The sequence below is a fragment of the Leptinotarsa decemlineata genome, unplaced genomic scaffold (assembly GCF_025532065.1).
Source record: "Leptinotarsa decemlineata unplaced genomic scaffold, Ldec_3_MD MMD2_P_RNA_scaffold_12, whole genome shotgun sequence".
NCBI lineage: Eukaryota > Metazoa > Arthropoda > Insecta > Coleoptera > Chrysomelidae > Leptinotarsa > Leptinotarsa decemlineata.
Window position 1 is genome coordinate 10,686,402 of NW_027412526.1, and position 23,567 is coordinate 10,709,968.

Sequence of the window (23,567 nt, forward strand, 5' to 3'; positions counted from 1 at the left end):
GGTTGGGCTACCTATGCGTCCCCAGGTGGGGGATAGGGGAACGGCCAGGGGACTGGAGGCCCTGTCCGGGAAGCCCTTATGTGGCCTTACAGACGGGGTCGCTGGACTCCTGGTCAGTGGCAGAAATAAGAAGGGTGAGGGGAACTAGAACCGCCCAAAAGCCTTTGCAAAACATACCATCGTGGACCAGCCTACTCAAGTTAAGATGTAAGGAATCGTGCCGACAGCTGAATGGCCGCAGGGTGATATGTGGTCACGAACAATCTTGGGGAACTGGGCGAAACCTCATTGTAATCAGCCTTCCTCTGGTAATGCGGGGCTCTGCCAGAAGTGACCAACTCTTCCCTTGCTACTCGTGGGAACACACATGAATGAAACAACACAGAAACAACAAAAACAAAAACTAATCCCGAGGCTGGACAGAAGCGCTCACCTCAATCTAAGGCGGTGGCTGGGGATGAACAGTCCACAATGAATGTCCACCCAAATCTACCGCTTGGAATGAGGCTGGACATAGCAGATCACCTCCAACAGCAAGGGCACATCCTGCGGCGGGTGCCAAGAGCTACACCTTGGATAAAGGCAAGGAACCGGCTGCCTCTGCAGAAAAGCTACCTCCCTTGTGCACCCCCACGAAGGGAACCCCAAGAAGGTTGAAGAAGCCGCGCAACGACACTAATATCGCTGCACCTTCCAAAACCTTCGCGGAGGCCACCATGAGACACCTTAAGGTTGCCAAAGAGAGTGTGTGTTCGGCGAGTCTTGGACTAAACCTGCCAATATAAAGGAGATGTCTCCTAGTAACCTGTTCACCTTCCTGGAAAGGACAGGATGGATGATGACCTAGGAGGACAACTCCTCGGGAGGATGTACAATGGGTCTATACTCTATACTCACCCTCCCTACTCTTCAGACACCAGATACCACTTTTGTAGAACAATTTATCTTTTGCCTCCAAGTAGGTCTCAGTTTCAACAATAACCTCTTCATTCGACCGAAATTTCTTACCGGTGAGCATTTTTTTAGATGTGCGAATAGCCAATAGTCGCTGGGAACCAAATCTGGTGAATATGGTATATGCACGACGCAACATTTCCTAAGTTGTGGTCTGCGAAAGGCGAATTCTTGTAAGCGACGCGAATTCGACTGCCTGGGATTCTCCATCATACTCTCACAGACGATATTTTCGGCATTTCTTGCGTTTCGTGGACGTACTGGTTTGCTAAAGATCTCTCGGTAGGACGATTATGGCGACCGTAAAATGAGCGAATCGCGCGGTACGTTGCCCGAACAACCATTTTGATAAAACAATTTTATTATTTGCACGTGTAGTTGAACGCTATATCTGTCCATGGAGATTTGTCATAACAGACTGAACAAATGACAACTAATTTAACACATGTAGCTTTATGAATACAATATATTAACCAACTGTCAATTTGGCTTTCAGAAGGCAAAAGAAACAAATGACGCAATTTTTTTCTTTCTTGTACATGTCTACACAGATCTCAACAATGGTGAGGTCATAGCTGCAGTATTCTGCGATTTCTCCAAAGCTTTTGATTGTGTAAATCATTAAATTTTTTTGCAAAAGTTGTACTACTATGGCTTTAGAGGAGTGTGTAGTGACTGGTTCAGGTCTTACTTGAGTGATAGAAACCAGTTAGTAAGATCAAACGAAAAACTGTCACACACTAAAGATATCTTACGGGGCGTTCCACAAGGATCAGTACTGGGCCCGATTCTTTTCCTTATTTATGTAAATGATCTTGTTACTCTCTCAATTCAAGGAATTTTTACGATCTTTGCGAATGACACCACGCTCCTTTGGCATGGAAAAATACTTCTAATATGAAAGAAACTATCTCTAGTGATTTAGAAGTTGTGAAAAAATGATGTGACGCAAACTACTTGTGTTTTGATAATAAAAAAACAAACCTACCCACCTTTTGCTGTAATATTAACAATTTATACTTGTATGGACACATTCTTGAGAATGAAAACTAATCCAAATTCCTGGGAATCTTCATGGATAACAAATCAAAATTTGATCAAAATATTTCAGCTTTGAATAAAAAAATGGCATCAGGATGTTATGCACTTCGAATAGTTTCAAATGAATTGAGTTCATCCATAACAAAAATGGTACATCATTCCCTAATTGAGTCCCACCTGAGATATTGTGTTGCCTTCTGGGGATTTTGCAGTCAACAACTTTTTCATTCAGTGTTTGTTTTGCAAAAGCGAGCGGTTAGATACTTATACAAGTTGGGAGTGCGTGAGTCATGCAGACCATTATTTTTGAGAGGGAAAATTCTCACTATTACTTGTATTTTCATACATGAAAGTGTTTGCCTGATTTACAAAAAACATAATATGGTTACGGAACATATAAATTATATAACCCGGCAAGTAACTGAAAATAAAATACATCTTCCTGTTCCAAAAACGAGACAAACGAAGTATTCTTTTATTTATGAAAGTAAAAATCTGTATAATCACACACCTTACGAAATTAGAAAGGAAAAAAGCTATAAAAAGTTCAGAAATATTGTTGAAGGTGCCCTTGCAACTAAAGCGTACTACAATCTTGATGAATACCTACTACAATGGAACTTCGCTGTGATTTAATATTGGTGTTTTTTTGTTGTTTATATTGACACCTATATTTCAAATTGTATTTTATACTGGGATATATCTTATTTTATTGCCAGGACATGTGAACTTATGTTCAAATTGTGTATATTTGTTATATACATCTTCTGAAAGGGAATATACATACTATTTTGTTTACAAACTTTGTTAAATTTTATTTTATATTATTATATTTTATTTTATCTATTGGATATGTGAACTTAATTTTGCTCAAATTATGTTTCTGAGTATTTGTGTTTTTCAATTGTTTCTTTTCTTTTATTCTTTGAAGTGCTATGTATACCAGATTTTTTCAACAAGCTTCATCGAAAAGATTGTATTTTCTTGGACAATAAAGTATATGTCTATCTATCTATCCAACAAGATGGCCGTTATCAATTGTCAAAGTTTGAAAGTTCCTGTTGGAATACTCCTTTATATAGTTCTAAAAAAATCAATCTGATCCTGTTTCATATTGATCTCTGTCGGTACATTGATTGTTTTCAAAAACTGTGAATAAACAACCCATATTTATTTTCAACTCTAAATTTTTTTGTTTCCCAATTCTCTTCCAAGTAATCACGAAAAATTTGTTTCATTTTGGCACCATGACGCAACACCCCGTCAAAGCGCTTTCGATTGTTTTATTTCTCTTTCGGAGCTGTAATAATTGCGGGGGGAGTGGGGATAGATCCGTTCCCATTTAAATCTGTTGTCGATTTTATTTTATTTCAAGTCCTCTATTGTTTGTTATTCAACTGTTCACCTGAGTTGTAGTGAGGTTGGTGCCAGCGCTACTTGATTGGATTTAGCAGCGAGCTGAAGTTTCTTCTCCTACGAGGTGCTTAGAAAGTTACCGGTAATTAATTAGTCTTAAGTTTGGAAAATATCGAATAGTCGATGAAAAAAGTATGTTTTTTTTACCATTCAAAATATTATCCACCAAATGTTAATTGTAGTTCCAAACGAATTATGTAACTAATTCATGAGTATGTACTAGTACCACCGATGAAGTTACCGTCTAGCGAAACGTGTCTAAAATAAAATTTACTGTGAAAAATTTATAATCATCATGGTGGATAAATTATGAAAATCTGATTTAGCATTTGTTTCATTTAGTATGACAGTTTGAGAATATTTTTGACTGGTCAGTATAAATGGGGCCCTTTAAGACCAATAAACATAGGATTGTATGTATATTTACGTAATATGTCAGGTAATTGATACTCAACTAAATAAGTACAGTAATTACGTGAGTCAATACGTCAGTGTTTTTCGACGATTGGAAAAATTGTTTTGAAAATGACTACTGCCAAAAACCAAATAAAAAGAAATATTTCACTGACTGCGGACCTAGCGAAATCAATGGGAAGTACTTAAACAAATAGAAGATTTCAAATTTTTTGATGTAATTTTTCCGCATAAAAGAGTTTAATGATCATTTGAAATATCTGAAACTGGGAAACAAGCCTTTTGGCTTTCCCTTCTCCATTTTCATACAAAAAATTATGTGAAACTTCGGAAGAAAGGAAGAAAGAAAGCTCTGTTTATGAAATTAATTGCTTTCTTCTTTTCTTTGGATATTTTCCAAAATTTTTTGTAGGAAGTGTGAACAGTGAAAGACAGAAACATTTCGACAGCGCCTAGTCAGGGGAAATTTGAAACAGCTCAATATCGCCTAAAATATCTTTAGTGACACCTGCTTACAAAAAAGGAGATAAAATATCCCTCATGAACTACAGACCTATTGTGCTTCCGAGCACTTTATCAAAGGTTCTAGAAAAAGATATATCAAAAAGAATAAATAGCTTTCTATGTAAGTTTGATATACTGAATAAAAAACAACATGGATTCAGAGAAGCTCATTCCACTGAAACGGCAACAACAGTTGCCGTTTCAGTGGAATGAACATCCGTTCATTTCTAGAAGGTCGTGAGCGGATAGTGAAAATTAGTGAACAAACTTCCGATGATTGATTAATCGATACCGGTATTCCCCAGGGGAGCGTTCTTGGCCCCTTAATTTTCTTATTGTTCATTAATGACAATCCTGGTTACATAAATGACGAAGAGGTTTATATGTTCGCAGACGATACATCTATAATAGTATCAAGCCCAGATACAAATGAGCTAGTCTGAAAAACAAATAACGTTATTCTCCAATTTGATAATTGGTGTAAAAAGAACCGTTTGATCATAAATTATTTCAAAACCATTGCAGTTGAATTCCAGAGATCTAAAACAGGAAAACTTTCCACAGAACAACTAGACAAGGAATGCATCACTATGATCTGTTCCAAATTGAATAAACACTACTTCGCAATAAAAACTCTGGTGAGTTTACTGGATGTGGAGGGTATAATTTCTGTGTACGATGCATTGGTTTACTCGACTATAAGTTATAATATTTTCTCTTATTGTTTGACCACCGATAGTACCAGAGTCTTTTTGGCACAAAAAAGGATAATTCGCCTGATGTTCCATTTGGATTATCGAGAATCCTGCAGAAATATCTTCAAAGAGAAAAAACTTCTAACTTTCACGAGTATTTATTCATACAAACTTCTGATTCACACCTACATTCACAAAAACAGTGTCATGCAAAATTCAAAATTTCACAACTACCAAACTCGCAAAAAAAACGGATCTAGTCTAGTCACATACAACAATTACAATTACAAAAAATCCCCATGCAGGCGCGAATTCCTACAATTTATTACCCCATGAATTGAAAAACCAGTCGAACCTGTGTAGATTCAAGTCTGAACTGAAATATTTTCTGCTCCTGAATACATTCTATGATATAGAGAAATTCACAAAGTGTTATCAAAGTCCTATTGACGATTTTAATTCTATTGGATAGTCTTATACAAGTATTTTTATATTTTACTGACATTAATAATTTTTATGTATTATTTTAGTAACAAGCAAAATGTAACTATGGTATTTTAACTTGTCAATCCAATGTTCAATTGGTGTCTGATCAATAAACTTCTATCTATCTATCTATCAACAAGGCGTCTGGCCCATATGAAGTGCCCGTCATCGTACTTTAAACGTGCGTAAATGAAATCGAACTAACATTTTGCAGACTTTTCAACCTGTCCTATAAAAAAGAGGTTTTTATTTCTGGTTTGAAGATTGCTCGCGTTCAGCCTATTCCCAAAAAGGGCAAGAAACATCTTCCAAATAACTATAGACCATCAGTGACTATCAGTGACTATCAGAATATCAGTGATATCAAAATATATGGAGAAAGTCGTAAGCCACCATATCTTCAAATATTTGGAAGGCTTCAAAATCTTGAGCGATCATCAATTTGGCTTTTCTGAACAAAGAACAATAGGCAACCTTCTATTGTATATCACCATATTTGGAATAACGCAATCGAGAAACATGGAGAATCAAGAGCTGTCGCGCTTGATAATTATAAGACCTTCGACCGTGTGTGGTTTGTTGGCCAAACTTATAGAATGCATAGTTTTGTCAAAAATCATAGACAACTATTTTTGTGTATACACCCTTAAAAATTAACCCCCCTTCCTGACTATCTTCTTCTCAATAACTAAGTTCTTTACTTTCATTAATTTTGAGTAGGTATCCGCCCCGCACTGAGATTAGTTCGTGAGAGTAATGTCATTTGTTTATAAAGGATGATCTCTATATTATTTCAGTTGATCCTCAGGAAAAGTCGAAGAAAGATTAAGTTTACCAATTTTGTGTCTAACACTTCTATAGAAAAATTATGCCAATAAACTTATTATTGTAATGTGGGTTACATTTGGTAAAAATCCAAACTTTAGTTTTCAGGCTAAATTTTTTTTTACTTTTTCGAAACTGAGAATTGGATTTTGTTGGAAGTAGTCATCACCCCCTGAAAAAAAATTACGCCAGCTGTCGCTGGTCGTCGTAAATTGATGGTGACTTGGCCAAGATCGCGTGCAACTCGACTATCGCTTCGCGATTGTTTTAAATATCGTCACTTCGAGAGATTTCTAGCGACTTCCCTATCAGCTTCGAGAGACTTCCATTACCATATATAAATACTATCAACTCGCAGATCGAGGAAGTTTAAGTCTGCGGTACGAAGTATTTGAATAAGGCGATAGACATTTGAGTATTAGTCCGAAATTTCAGTTGAAGTATTTGTGTTGTATTGTCAGTGTAGCAGTGAAATATACTGTAGTTTAATTATACAGTGCAGTCAATTACTATCCAATTCACGAAGAAATCCAATACTTGTTCAACAAAAAACGATTTTTTGAATGAACGAATTGCATGCTCATTTGCTTCTATTACTGAGTACTAGAGTAAGAGAAGAAACACTTAATTTCATGATATGGAAAACAGATCGGGTGAATATTCTTATATACAATGGTCCTTCCCTCTCGGATTGAGTGTCGTGAGTTAAAATCTCCACACCGTTACTGTGTGCAGACATCCCATCTCATACATCCACTCCCGCTCCTCCGGAGCGGTTCTCAACTTACTAATGGGCAACCTGTAGGCAGCAAGATTGACATCTGACCTCTTTTAGTCGAAAGTCAGCTTTTAGGTGCTTTTACTTTCTAATCTGGGGTCCCCAAAAACTACCCGAACACGAGTGTCTTTAGTCGCGAGCAAGTGTTGATTCTGAGTGAATCTGAAAATGAGATCAATTAGAAGTCTTGTTGAGACATTTTTATACTTACCGGGGCCGCCTGATATGTAGCGATTCTCGGGGGTGGTTTCTGGTTCTGCTTCGTTGGCCTCCTGTGTTTGTCCCTCTCTCGGAATCTGGGATCATCCCTGTTTAGCGCATTGTGTAGATCGCTTAGCGCTGAATTGTCGTGCCCTCGAATTCTGACAAACGTGTCCTTTGCGTGTTGTCTCATATATGAGTCTACGTAGTATATGTTCAGGTCTAGATCCTGGAATATGTACCTATTCGGTACATATCTTGTAGCGTTTACGGCGGCCCTTACGCACGCGTTCATTAACGACTGGATCTCTCTTCTGTATGTCGCTGCGCACTGGCCCCAGGCAGTGCAGGCATACAGGATTATCGGTAATATTACGGTCTTTATCATCAGCAGTTTCTCTTTCAATCCCATGTTGCTTCTTCGACCTATTATTGGTAATATGTTTTGTCTGGTAGATCTCGCCATTCCTATTCTCTGCCGTACGTGAGACCTGAACGTTAATCTTGTATCTGGGTTGACTCTCAGGTATCTAACTTCGTTGGTTCGTTGGTCAACGGGTGCGTTGAAGATGACGTTTTCTTCCGGGTGTACCATCCTCCGGATGAACAGTATAGCCTGACTCTTGTCAGGGTTTATACTGATCTTCCACAGGTTGACCCATTCCTCTAATCTATCTGACTGTTGCTGCCACGTATCTGGTGACGTACGCTCGACTTGTTGATCTCGCCAGCAGAGCTGTGTCGTCCGCGTAGAGCACCAACTTATTTGTTGTTCTCCGGCTTGGGCACGTCCGCTGTGCAATGGTCTTCAAAAACATTACAATCAACATAATTAGCAACACTTGAGAAATCTGAATAGATAATGACCATTTGATTACGTGCATACTATGAAATTTTCTAATCCCTAAATATATGAGATTGTACACGAATTAGGTGAAAAAAAAAGTCCTTCAGCGTTTTCAATGTTAATGTCTCTATGTTATTCTTTAGTTCTCTCCACTTTCAATGAACATTATTAACAGGTTTGAAACGAAATGGCAGACGATGGTGACTGGTTTGGAGCCGGAGATGACGAACCTCCACCAGTAGTAAAACCTCTGAAGAAGAAAGGAAAGGAACCAACTCCACCCCCTGAGACAGCACCTGCTGAGCCTGGTGAAGCTCCGGCTCAGGGGACAGAAGATAAAAGAGAGGAAGATGAAGATGATGAATACCTGGATCCAGATAAATTGCTTCTCTTCAAACACTGGATAAGGTGATTAATGAGTGTTGCATGAAAAAAATTGAATATTTCGATGTTGTAGATCATGTCACGATAGAGATTATGATGTTGAAGATATTTATGTTTCTGTATCGTTCGAATGACTTGTTTTTTTCATATATAGTAAGGGGTTTCGTACTATTTGGCCCCTCGTCAGAGCAAGGTAGTGTTCATCATCAACATGAAGTCGATGATTTTCCATAATACAGAATCGAATTCCTTCCAGAGTATCATTTCTCGAACTAGGCTGAAGCGAACCACAAACAACATATTTGTCATCGCCCATGAGTTGAGACTAGCGTGAATGAATTGTTCGTTCAGATAATTTGACTTGTTTTCTTTTTATTCTGTTACGATATATACAAATGAAGAAAATTTCCAAAAGACACACACAAAACCGAACATATAATAGAAGGAAAATGTTCATGAGACAAACAAATTCATAAGACAAGTTCAAATAAGTTCAAACAAGTTCATAAGAAAAACATAAAAACAAGTTCAATAACAAGAACAAGTTCAAAAGAAGTTCATGAGAAGTTTAAAGAACAAATTCACAAGAAGTTCAAATGAGTTGAACACGTTCATAAAACAAGTTCAAAGATTTCAAAGCCACAAGTTCAAAAAGGTCATAAAACAAATTCATGAGACAAAGAAGTACATAAGACAAGTTCATAAGACAAACAAAATCGAACATGTAATGTTTAGAGGTGATGGGTGGTGGGTTATTTCCATTGAAAGCTATGAGAGTCGAAATGGGAGTGGCAATATATACAGTGTCATCCCCAAAGTATGCACCATATTTATTGAGGGTTTTTCGACAAAAAGTTATTCTTGATAAAAGTTTGTGCACCCCCTAAAACTAAACATGCATCAACAAAATACAGTAAACCACACGTAATATACGAGAAGCCGTCAAATATTTGATTTTGAGACAAGAGTAAAGTACCCTTATTTTGGAGAATTTTGGAAAATGTTATTTAGAAAAGTTGTTCAGTATCAAAAAATACATCTAGGTTTGAAGTCATGGCCATCTAGTGAAGTTTAATTTTCTTACCCATTTTTTTAATGGGGACTACGAAAAAAAATGCTAACACGATAAATAAACAGCATCCTGTACACGACGTTTTATTTCAAAAACCTGCAATATTACAAATTACACTACTATGGTGTTAACCACAGTCAATTTTTTGCAAAGTTATTTTTATTTTTTGTTTACACCGAAAATTTCTCAAAATTGTACAGTATTGTAACAAGAACTTCATTTCAATAATATCAAATGACAAAATATTAAAATAGAACAGGCATTTCAGAACAAATTCATTGATTTTCTGGAGATTTTCTTGTCTAAGATAAGTATTTTGAGTTGAATCTCCAGAAAATCAATTAGTTTGTTCAGAAATACCTATTTTATTTTGTTGTTTTGTAATATGATATTATTGAATATTAAGTTTTTTCACAATACTGTATAATTTTGAGTAATTTTCGGTATTAACAAAAAACAAAGATAACTTTGCACCATAAACTTTAAAAATTATTATACTCTTCAAAAAAATTGACCGTGGTTAACACCATAGTTGTGTAATTTGTAATATTATAGGCTTTTAAAATGCTCGAATACAAAGTCACGACCCTCATTTCTAATTTGTATTTTTGGTAGACATTAGGACTTATTCCTGCATGACATTTCTTTCTAGTATAATTATTGATTTCATACATATACAGAGTATTCTTCCACCCAGAAAAATTATACTTCGATCAATGTAAGGTATACAGTATGTGCGATTTCAAACCACAACACCCTGTTATTTTGTAACCCACGGACCGATTTAAAAAATGAAAATTTCAAAGCTCTACCAAAAGATGATGACGTATTATGAATTTTCTCATTTTCCAGTCTATGCTCTGCTAAATGGGTCAAAATTTCAAGAAAGGTCATTAGGCATTTTTTTCGAAAAAGAACATATAATTTTCTATTCGGGCACATTGAACACCTATAAACCAAGTTTCAGCCTAATATATCACATCAAATTCATGTTTTTTTGACCGACCCTGTATAAAGAAATGTGCATTGCAACGAAAAAGTGAAGTATAGTCGGTTATGAAGTTACCTACATATGTTATAATCGTTTCATGGAGTTGTCTCTGGTTAAAAAAAATCAACAAATCAAAACTGGAAAACGTGTATTCAATTTTAGAACAATAACCAACAACTGGAGTAAATAGAACAGTTTCCTCAGATATATCATCCTTCACGCGAGTCTTCCTCAGTTGGTCTGGTGTTATTAAATCACACTTTTGCCTTATCCTCCTCTTTATTTCGTTCTAGTTTTTTGATCTATTTAAAAAAAAAACAACTCTCTTCCAAATTTACCCACAGAAAAAAATCAAATGTTGACAGGTCTGGCGATCGAAGGGGCCAACAAATAAGAGGACTGTTGTGAAATGGTTTATTTGTGCTATATTTGTTATTGTTTTAATTTCATAAACTACACCTCACGATTTAATCTCCACAAACTTTGTTGAAAAAATGTATCACATGTTTTGCTAACACGGTAGCTTTATCAACAGTGACTTGATGCAAATCACTGTTCATCAAGTAACGGCCGAATCAATCAGAAAAAAGTTATTGTTATTATGTCATATCTTGGCGAAACATGTGATATATTTTTCAAATAAAGTTTGTGGAGATCAAATCGTTGAGGTGTAGTTTTTGAAATTACTATGAATCTTCATCAAGTAACGGCCGAATCAATCAGAAAAAAGAATTGTTTTATATTTTGTTTTTTGATATCTGAGTGGTGTTTGTTTACCCATGACTATGTGTAGATGTTCATACAATTATAATTAGACTGTTATTTATATGATCTGCTACAAACGTTATGTAACGTTGTTAAATAATAATAATAAATCGGCTTTATTGATAATACAAAAAAAACAATACAAAGATACATTTGAAAATGAAAATAGGTTACAGACGATTCTGGTACTCCTTGGCGAAGTCTAGCTCAAAGCTGCTGTAACTCAACCAACAAGCACCACTCCATAATGCACGCGAACATACAAAAATAAAAGACAATTAACGGTGATGGTACCACGAAATGAGAAACGTAAATAAAAATAATAATTTGTGATTACCTCCAAAGAGAGTTGATAAATAATTAAATTTAATTGATCTGTTGTTTATTAATTTGTCCAATGAGCAAAAGTTGACATTACTGAATATCATAGATATAATTTTTATATTTGTATTTGAATTTCTTGATATTGGATCTCTTCAATTGCTCGGACAATAAATTATAAAGTTTTAGAACACCAAACAGAAATGATCCCTGAAACTGTGTAGTGCGATGTTGTGGCATAGTTGATTTGTTTTTATGTCTAATATTTCATGAGTGAATATTTTCACGCAGAATTAGTTTTTGTATTAAAAGGAGAGATTGGGGAAGGGTAATCAATTTATAAACAAAACAACCCAAATTATGAATCATACGGTTTTTCATATTGAGCCAGCGGGAGTTTTCAAAGGATTCAGACATTGAATCATACTTACGAAGTCCATAAATTAGGCGGCAACAAGAATTTTGCACTTTTTGTATTTTTTTTTATCTGAATCATATAAGTATGGCCCATATATGAAGTCATAGTAGTTGAAATGGCTTAGCACCAAACTATCACAGAGCATTCTTTTTAGAGATTGGCTCAAAATAAAACGATTACAGTATAACAGTTTCAATGACATATAAGCTTTTTTCATTAAATTTTTAACATGACTAGTGAATCTAAGATCAGTGTCAAGCATTACCCCTAAGTTTTTAACTGTATTCACAGGAGTCTAGATAGTATGACCTAGTTCTAAATGGAAATTTTTTTCTGCAAATTTACGATTCTTCTGTGAATCAAAATGCATCATCATTGTTCTATTAGGAATAATTTTCAAATTATGTTCTCTTGATAGCCCATCAAATCAAGATCAGTGTTGAAGTGATTTTGTGCCTCAGCATACTCATCGATTTCAAAGTGCATGTATAATTGTATGTCATCAGCATACACCTGTATTTTACATTTCTTGATGGACGAGATAATGTCAGTAGTATAAATGCTGAACAATAAAGGTCCCAAAATGGAACCGTGTGGTACTCATGATATAATATCAAGAGGTAAGGAGTGATGACCATCAACAACAACTTTTTGAGATTGATCAAGTAAATAAGACCAGATGAGAAATGAGGCAGCACTATCAAAACGATAATATTTGAGTTTCATGCAATTCAGCTCATGATTTATGATATCGAATGCTTAAAAAATCTAGTAGTACCAGAGTGCTAATCATTACCTTATCAAATCCCTCAACAATGTATTATGTGACAGTAGCAAGAGCTGTAGCCGTGCTAAAACCCTGCCTAAAATCACATTGCGATGGTGATAACAGATTATTGGTATTGAAATATTCATTAATTTTTAAATAAATAACTCTTTCAAAAATTTTACTCATGGTTGGGAGTATACTGATAATTCTGAGATCGGAATAACTAGCTGGATCATTATTCTTGGGAATGGCTTTTCCAACGGCACTTTTTCACAAGTCTGGAAAATATGAACGTTCAAAACAACAATTGATGATATGTGTAATATATTTATCTATAAAAGAGCTAAAAAGTTTCAACATTCTGATTGAAATATTATCAACCCCTGAAGCTTGACTTTCAATATCATTTAGGATTTCATGAATATATCTATCTATCTAACTATCTATGAATTTCAAAATTTGTCATGATATAATTCTCTACTTATATGATATATTAGGCTGAAACTCGGTATACTACTCTGTTCAAAACATTAGGTAGATTTTCATTCTTCTTAAAAAAATATTCATTCATTCATCATTTTCTATTTTAATCACTTCAGGATAGTCCTCCTCAGATATAATACATCTGTGCCAGCGTTTTTTCTAATCCTGGAAGCAGTTCTGATATGCACCTACTGGTATGTCCTTCAGCTCTCTCAATTGTCAAACGTCACGAAACGCCGTCCTTTCAATGGATCTCTTTAATATTGGACACAGTAAAATGTCGAAGGGGGCTAAACCTGGTGAATACGGTGGCTGAGTCATGATAACGGTGTTGTTTTTGGTAAAAAAAATACGAAAAAGCAATGGTGACTGAGCAGGTGCATCGTGATGCAAATCCATGAATTATTTGCAATACCAGACGCTTTCTTCGTATTGTTTCCCGCATGCGGCGCATAGATTCATTCGACCATACGAGCATGTGGCAAGAACTGATGCACTATGCCAAGGTAATCGAAGTAAACAGTGAGTAAAACCTTGAAATTGGATTGAACTTGCCGTGTTTTTGTGGTCTTGGCTTTCCTGGGTTCTTCCATTGAGAGGATTGGACTTTGATTTCGATATCGCGGAATTGGCCGCGGTGGTAGTGCGCCCGACTCACGATCGGAAGACCGTGGGTTCGATTCCCGCCTCGACCAGATATTTTTCTCGACAGAATTTAATCCGATTGAAGCTGGAATGATTCTGCAACCGTGGTAGAAATCACACGTTAAAAGGCAAGACCTCGTTACTCCTTAGATCCCCCAAGTTTCTCAACTTCTGAGAGTTGTCGTTCGTATGGGGGGCGACAGCTGATTACCGGAAAAACAGATTTTAAACAGATATACCCATGATTCGTCACTAGTTATGACCCTTTTGGGCAAATCTGGATCGCCGTTGACGTCATTCAATGATTCCTGAGCGATGCTCAGGATTTTGGTCAGAATCTTTCTGCAAAAATTACATGACATGAGCCAACCGATATGCGGACATCCTCAGCATCTTCTCTGATAGTGATTTGATGACAATTTATAGCAATTTTTTTCACTTTCTCATCATTTTCATCGGTTGTTGATGGACTGGGCCGCGTCCAGGGCGGTCGACCTTCTGTGAAAAGCTTAACCTACTTGTAAACATTTTCCTAACTCAAGTGAACAATCACTGTATGCCACTGTCAACGTTCCAAGTGTTTTCAAACTCCAAACTTTCATGCCTCTCACCAACAAACTAAACATGATAAACAATTGAAAAAGTGATTATAGGTGAATAGCTAATCGGATGTATACAGGGTGTAACATAGGTACGTTAAAATATTCAAATGATGTATTCCTGAGACAATTTCAAGAAAAAAAGTACATATGAACTTGTGTCTGAAAATGCTTCGTTTCGGAGATACGGGATGTTTAAATTGAATTTTTTTGTTCGCTTTCTGAAAATAACTCTTGCAAAAAATAAGTTATTTGCACGAAATTCGGTACCCGGAGTTTTTTTGACGTGAGAAATCATAATTTCGTATTAATTTTCATTTAACATCTAGAGGGCGCTGCGTACGCTGTCATTATTTATTTCAAATTGCCCTAACTTTTTTGATAGTAAACTTTTGGTACTTCTCATGAAAAAGCTAATTCCCACACTTTTTCCAAGTAAAAAAGGTACACCTCCTCAACAACGCTGGAGGTGATCGTTTTCGAGATATTTACAATTTTCTATATCGATGCATGTTACTTTATAGCCAAATTTGATTTCAATAATTTTTGTCACTCTCCGCTTGCAAATTGAGTTAATCAAATCGAGTAGGCTATGAAAGTTTGTTTATAAAGATAGAAGTCACATTGGCTTGGCTGACGGAAATTCAAGCGAGACCATACGCATCTATCAGGAAAGGTATTCCCAACGCGTGACTCCTTGTGCAGCGACATTTGCGAATCTTTTCCGGCGACTTTCCGAATCTGGAAGCTTTGAAACAAATTCTGCAGAAGGACGGCCACGGACTACAAGAACTGTAGAATTGGAGGAGGCGATTCTCGAAGAAATTAGTGAACATCCAGAGACAAGTACATTAAAAATTAGTCAAACTTTAAATGTGAGTCACTTGACACTTTACAGAATTTCAAAGGAACAGCAATTATATCCTTATCATATTCAGCGTGTCCAGGCACTCACGCTACGTGATTTCCAAGCACGTATCGAATTTGCTCAATGGCTTCAAAGAAAATTCGAAAAATATCCGCAAATTTTATCGAAAATCCTCTTCATAGATAAGGCTAATTTTTCAAGAAATGGTATCATGAACTTCCATAACAACCACATCTGGGCGGAGATAACCCACATGCGATAACGCAAACTCATTTCCAAGACAGATTCTCTTTTAATGTATGGGTAGACATAATTGGGGATTATTCAATTGGGCCCTATTTTCTCCTCTTTCGTTTGAATGGGGATGCTTACCTACATTTTTTGGAACACGAACTTCTCAAACTTATGGAAGATATTCCCATTGGTCTCCGAAATCACACTTGGTTTATGCACGATGGAGCTCCTGCTCATTTTAGTGTGATAGCAAGACATTTTTCAGACGTTGCATATCCCCAACAATGGATAGGAAGAGGAAGCACTGAGCATTGGCCCCCGAGGTCACCGGACCTCAATCCCGTCGATTTTTTCTTTTGGGGACACCTAAAGTCACTAGTTTATACTAGCTCCATTGAAAACGAGGACATGATGAGGAATCGCATCATAGCTTGCTGCGAAACGATAAGAAACACTCCGGGCATTTTTCAACGGATGCGGAATTCTTTGATGAGGAGAGCAGAAACTTGTATTACTGTTGAGGGTCGTCACTGTGAAGAGTTGTTGTAATAGTTGTTTCGTTCAATTTGTATTTGTTTATTCTCCTAATAAATAACATAGTACTTCTCCGAATAGTTTTTTTTTAAACTCCGAAATGTAGCACTTTCTAATTGAATAATCAAACCTGACACTTTTTTTATTTGGATTGAATAATCAGTTCGATAATGCTCAATTTAGAAGAAGTCTGTATGGGTATACTACGTATAAAGTTTGATGAAAATAACTAAAATTGCAAAAAACTTATGACAAAAACCCACCATGTTTTGAAAAATTTCAACAATCTGTATTTCGAAAACGAATCATTCTTCGTTAAACATTCTATAGAAAAAAGTTGATTTTGACGATATCCACCACATACATAGTTTTTGTAATGTTCTCAGCAACTTCACTTCGATACTTCGATATAGAAAATATCTCTAAAACGATCACCTCCAGCGTTGTTGAGGAGGTGTACCTTTTTTACTTGGAAAAGGTGTGGGAAAGAGGTTATTTCATGAAAAGTACCAAAAGTCTACTGTCAAAAAAGTTAGGGCGATTTGAAATAAATAATGACAGCGTACGCAGCGCTCTCTAGATGTTGCATGAAAATTAATACGAAATTATGATTTCCCAAAAAAACACCGGGTACCGAATTTCATGCAAATAACTTATTTTTTGCAAGAATTATTTTCAAAAAGTGAACAAAAAAATTCAATTTCAACACCCCGTATCTCCGAAACGAAGCATTTTCGGACACAAGTTCATATAGACTTTTTTTTTAAATTGTCTCAGGAATTACGTCACTTGAATATTTTAACGTACTCATGTTACACCCTGTAAAGCCGTGAAATTTGAACGTTCACCTTATTTTTTTAACAGCTCGCGTATGGGTGTCAGTTCAAAATATGGCCAAATCGAATAGGCTACCTACTTTTCCAATAAAAAAATGCTTGAAATTTCGACCCGTTTAGCAGGGCATAGTAGGCCTTGAGAAAATAAGATTCATTCATAATTTCAACACTTTTGAATAGATCTCGTCGAGCACTATGATTCAAATTTTCATTTTCAAATTTGATCCATGGGTTCCGAAATAACATAGGGTTGCAGTTTGAAATCACACACACTGTATATTCTTAATTCTTGTAGATTGGTAGATGTTTATTATTATGATTATGCCATAGTTCTTTTACATTTCCATTAATCAGCTTACTGCCGAATATAAATAGATATCCATCCATATTATTCAAAAGAATAGAGTTCCATTAACAAATTTGGCAAAAACTTCAGTGTGGAAATTTCAAAATAGGGAAGAGGTTATTGTGTCCGATTTTACTCCCTATTTCAATTTCTCTGACTTTGTTTTGTCAGTGGCACAATTTATTTCTTTGACTTTGTAAATAAGGTAAGTTGTGATACATCAAACGATTCTGTATGAATTTCATCAACTTGAACATCGACATGTTGAGGTGGGAGAGCTTTGACTTATTTTCACTGTATGAAGAAATGAAAGTACCGATTAAAAAGATATTCTGAAATTGACAAGTGGCTGTATAAGTTTATTTTGAATGAAAATAACTTGCAATATCGTATTCTTGGGTAGCTCACGCGACTATTTTTTGTTTACATTTGAGAGTGAATTCAAAGTAGATCGTAATTAATAGATTCGCTCCTTTTATTGAGGTATTAGAAACCAGCAATATGCTTTGAAGAGTGAATTTGTAAAAAAACAAATCATAAAGTATTCCGAAAGTCATGTAGAAATTATTTTGAATTCATGTTTGTGACCCTGACAGAAGGTTTGGACCGTGAACAAATATTACATATTGTGAAGGGCGTTCTGAATTATTTCGAATAACACAGTGTTACGCGTTTCGAATTCCTGTCACTTCTAATATATTTATATTTAGAAAAACAATAGTTGTGCCATACGACAAACTAATTATAGAGCACACTGTAAATTATTCGAGTTACTACAACAGAATGGCAAAATCAATAGCCAATTTTTTTGTCAAAGCATCCCAATGGAATTATAATTACGAAATGAACACGTGACAAATTTGTCCTTCGGCGCTGGATGTATATCATATTTAGGTTATCAATTATTTGTTTGCTTTCTGTTATTCAATGCCTGCCATTCGCATAAGATATGACGAGCTATCGTTTTCCTGCATTGCCTGCAGTTAAGGTTTTCGTTGTACAGTCCTATTTTGTACAGGTGACCTCTCAATGGACAGTGCCCAGTAAGTAGCCCTGATTACTCTGAATCGATCCTTTCTTTGTTAGCAGTTCTTCAGTTGTCTTCGCGAACAGTCCCTTCATACAGGTTTTCTCCTTTGGACCAATGATATGGTTTCCTACAATCCCTGCCCAAACATTAACCTTTTGAGAATATTGCGTGTGTTCTTCTCTCATCCAGTGAGGATTTTCCGTTGACCAGTAGCGGCAATTATGACGATTAGCATGACCGTTAAGAGACAAAGTACACTCATCAGAAAACATAACGTCTTCTTATTGGATGATATTGTTATCCAACATGTCCATCATTTGCTCACAAAAATAAGTTCTTCTATCAAAATCGTCTTCCATGAGCTCCTGAGTAGGTTTCATTTTATAGGGATGCATTTAATTTTTCATCAATATGTTTACTATCGATGTATGGCTTACATTGAATGTAGTGGATGCCGTCTACTCGATGTATGTGGGTTTTCCTCAAACTCAAGCATCACATCTAATTTGAGTTCATCACTCATTGCATTGACAGCTGCTTTTTTTATCTGCCCCACATGACTAAGCTCGCGAAACTGCTTCTTCATTTTGCTTATTGAAATGTGGATGGTAAATTAGGAAACTTCTCATGAAATAGGCGAGCTACTTTCTGTTCGGGTTTTATCTCCGTAACCAATCATTTGTAAAACTGTTATTTTATGCATTTCCGTCAATCTAATCATTTGTCAGACTTGAAGTTAGCAAACTTCAAACTGAAATTGAAATACTGACAACAAATGTTATTTTAAACTAACGTTGCCACGGAAATTATTTACAGTTTTTTAAAGGATGCCATCTAAAAAGAACATTGCTATGGTTCTGCTTGCTTTATTATTATCAATACCTCAACATGAAATAAGTTTTGAGTAGATTTCAATAAGTTTTGAGTGTATTTTATCGAATTTCGGTAACCACATGATTTTAATTTATTTTATTTCAATTATTGCAAGAAACTTGAAAGCGATAACATTTTTGAATGGAGAATAAGGAGACCTTTCAAACGATATCTCATAAGCTTATACTTCCTATTTAAAAAATTGGAGTTTGTACCAGTCATACGACGGAGGTTGAAGGTAGGGGTAGCATTTTTCCGTTGAATTATGTCATATTATAATTTAAATTCGACGTGTTTCGAGATTTTGTTGAAATTTGTACCGTAACCAAAATAATGAATTTATTCCATTTGGCTTCTACACACTGTATACCAAAATATAGTAGAATAAATATTTATTCAGATATGAGGCTTCACAGAACTTTCGAAACAAAGAATATTGGAGTGCCTTGTATATGAATCTTGAGTATATTTGAAACTATCAATTTGTATTGAGAAATTGCGAAATGTCTCAAAATTTTCCCTATGGTGTTTCCACAATCTACTTCTCTGGCGATATCTGTTAACATTCGAGTCTACAATTTATCGCTGTAATGTTTCTTCTCAAGGCTTCCAACCTTCGAAATATTTATTCCCGTAGTTCTGGATCAGTACGCCAAATGATAGTGGGCGAATAGTTGCTCTGATATATTTATACACCAGTTAAATATCAATTGTTACGGTGTCATTAGACACCGAAGTTTTGCGTGTTATGCAAGAACCGACATTCATTTTAGATCATCAAATAATTCATTTCAGCCGTGATAAATCTAGATAGTTTGTACATCAATTAGAGTTTATACTGGCTGGAGTGACAGATTAAATTTATTTTCTGGTTTGATCACTAGACTCATAAATCATTGATTTTGTTTTTCCTTTTAATGCTTCTTTCAATTTTTATAATCTGACTTCTTCATTGTGGGAAATGAAAATTTTAGTCTCAGTTTACACAGTGCATTCCATTTAAAACGAGCCACCCTGAATAAGTTTTGGTACAATGATTTGTAGAAAAAATAAAAAATCACGTCAACCATAGTATACTGGGGAGGGGGGACACATTTTGACATATTCACATTTGATTTAACTTTCCCTATCGTACCCCCAGAGCATGTCATAATTTTTTTTAATGAATCACCTTATATTGTTTCGCATTATCAGACGCTACATAATGAGCAAACGTACAGTTGAGAAAGGAATTTCGGTCAAATCTGATGTTGCTTGTAATAGTTCGTTTCCCTCAAAACCAACCTTGAAATGTAGATTCTTATATACCTTTAAACATATTCTCTATGTTTCAATATTCAAATGTATCCGAATCTTATTCACTGGTACCTCTTTTTCGCATTGTTCACCATTGCTATTGGATTCACTATACTGGAAAAAGTCTACGTTGTTATCACACTTGTTATTACTAAAAGTACTTGTCCAAGGGCGCCACATTTTAAACAGATAACAAAAATTTTGAGTTATTATAACTGCACCAATATCGAATTTCAATACTCAAATCGCGATCAGTTTCTGAACTGAACACGACGGCGATAACCATCCCCGCATTATCGATTTCTATTCGTCACCGTAACATACTGCTACCGCAGTAGCACACGAAACGTCAGGTTTAAAAACCTGCAGGCCCAATGGACCTGAACACATCAGACAAAAAATATTACTTCTGTAAAGTATACAATTATTGAGGATGCCATTTGAAAAAAGAAGTTGTGGCAGTTCCTTAGAAACTGCAATATTCATCTGTATATCAAAGATGATCTCAAAATGCAATTTGACCACTTACAGGATCGCCTTTGTTTCATTCTCCTAGCTTTACAAACAACAGGGATATCGATATTTGACTAAATTTGTCTAAATTCTGTGTAAGAACTTCCTGACTCAAAATTGGGTGACTCAGAAGACAGATTATTCTGCTTTGGTATGGTAATTTACTATCAATTTCACCGTTCACACCATTTTACAAACTTAGTGCGTCTATAGAATAAACACTCATTCTTCATGACATTCAGTGTTATTTTCATTTAGTTATATGTTCGACACTTGTGGATTGTTTTGTGCTTGGTCCAATCATCATGAGGTAGGATTTGAAGAAAGTTATACGGAAGGTAAGTATGAAATCCATAAAATGGTGTTATTGATTTTTAATACGCCTGCTTTGAAAATTAGATTGAATCCTACTTCAAAATGCATGCAGTATATTGTTTTTCGTTTGTTTATTTTGTGTGACTTTCATATTTCTAGTACATGAAACCATTTTACGTTAATCACTGTTCGGTATGGCTTCGAATTAGTATACATTTGTTGACTCCTCATTTGAAATGAAAAGCAGCGTTTTTGAGCTCTCAAAAGATATATTCAATATTTGGGATATAACATCTTTTATCATGGGATATGAGAATATTTATGGAAATGAAAAGTTTTGTCTTTTTACTTCTCCATCTTTTACTTCTCCATCGAAAGAAAGGAAGGTGTCAATCGAATTTCAAAAAATTAACTCTTTACAAAGATATGGAGATCATGCAAAGAAGTACCTTTCAGACACAAACTGGAAGAAAAGCCCTCTCAAAACAACTACTTTTATACTTTTTTTCTGATTGATTCGGTCGTTACTTGATGAAGATCCATAGTAATTTCATAAACTACATCTCACGATTTGATTTCCACAAACTTTATTTGAAAAATATATATCACAACATGTTTCGCTAACACAGTAGCTTCTTCAACAGTGATTTGAATATTACAAGTTGCTTCTTACGCTAATATTTATATACCACAGGTAACTACAATTGGAAATACCTCCAACAAATTACCTAATAATAATAATAATTTGTTTATTCATCAATTTCATCAATAACATTGATAATATATATATATATATATATATATATATATATATATATATATATATATATATATATATATATATATATATATATATATAAAATCGCAGGACATAAAAATATATGAAGGGCTATAATTTTTTTTTCATTTCAAAATTTTATTCATTTAAGCGTCTAAGGGGTGTAATTCTATGATTTTTAGACTGAAAGGGAAACATCGTTTTGGCTCATAAACTAGTTAAATTATAGTACCTAGGTAAATATAGAAAGTGAGGTTACTCTAGCAATATTGACTATGCTGTAGCAGTTATAAAGAAGGGAATTGAATTTCGTGTCCCTATGATTGGAGCCTCATAATCCCTTATGAATGCTAATATATTTTTTCCAATGATGAATATGCGTACATATAAAAGAATAGAAAAATTACAATCGAATACTTGAGATTATTTTTTTGAGGAACCACAACATTGACGAGTTCTCTTTTCAGTGACCTCTGTTGTTTTCAATATCTGTTTCTTGATTTTCTTCAATTGGGGTTCAATCTTCTTTGTTCCTTCCACATATTTCTCCTGAAATTTTTATATACCTGAGGTACCTCTTCAATTATGATTACCTGAAGTATATTATCTCACTTTTACATTAATAATGATACTTCCTCGATTTTTTAAGAAAACAAGTTCAATAATGGTGATCTATTCAAATCCAGTTGGTCATTCATTAAAATGTTTTGATTTTTAAGTTTATCAATTTCCATTGCTTCTAAATGATTCAGTTTCAAACATGAATTCTCTATGTGTGAAATTTCGAACTCTTCGTTATGGATATGATTTTCTTTTGAAAGATGATTTGAATATGTTGAACTTGTTTTCTTATTTACATAGGTCATATGATGTTCTTGGATTCGATTCCTGAATGTTCTGCCAGTTTGACCAATATAGAACTGAGGACACGTTCCGCTTTTTAATTTATAAACTCCTGATTCCTCGAATTTGGATGTTTTGTCTTTATTATTTTTAACTAACTTCCCTAACGTATTACTTGTTCTATATGCAATTTTAATATCTCGTTTCCCCAAAAATGAAGCCACTTTTTTCGTTGTTTGTCAAAAATACGTTAAAGCTCTATAATTTTGATTATCTAACTTATCAATAGGAAAAACGTTTCGAATCGCTTTTGCGTAGACTTTTTTGGAAAGTATTTTGTTTATCAACTCGTCTTTAAACCCATTGTTTACTGCAATTTTCTTGATATTAATATTGAGTTCTTTATTGAAACCTCTTTTTCAATAGACAATTTCAATGAAGAGCTTGATATCATCAAGCAAATTGCAGTAAACAATGGGTTTAAAGCCGAATT

General features: G+C 35.0%; 1 protein-coding gene across 3 annotated transcripts in view; it reads left to right on the forward strand.

Moving 5' to 3' along the window:
* Window positions 1-3,317: 3,317 nt before the first annotated feature.
* Window positions 3,318-23,567, forward strand: part of fln (flightin) — a 37,387-nt gene continuing 17,137 nt past the window's right edge. For 2 of the 3 annotated variants that reach the window (XM_074174057.1, XM_074174043.1), the window contains exons 1-2: window positions 3,337-3,493; window positions 8,337-8,569. In XM_074174057.1, coding sequence (XP_074030158.1) covers window positions 8,349-8,569 — 221 coding nt within the window. In that variant the 5' untranslated portion in view covers window positions 3,337-3,493; window positions 8,337-8,348. Of the gene's footprint in view, window positions 3,494-8,336; window positions 8,570-23,567 lie in introns of all 3 variants that reach the window. The other variant, XM_074174049.1, reaches the window with a different exon arrangement.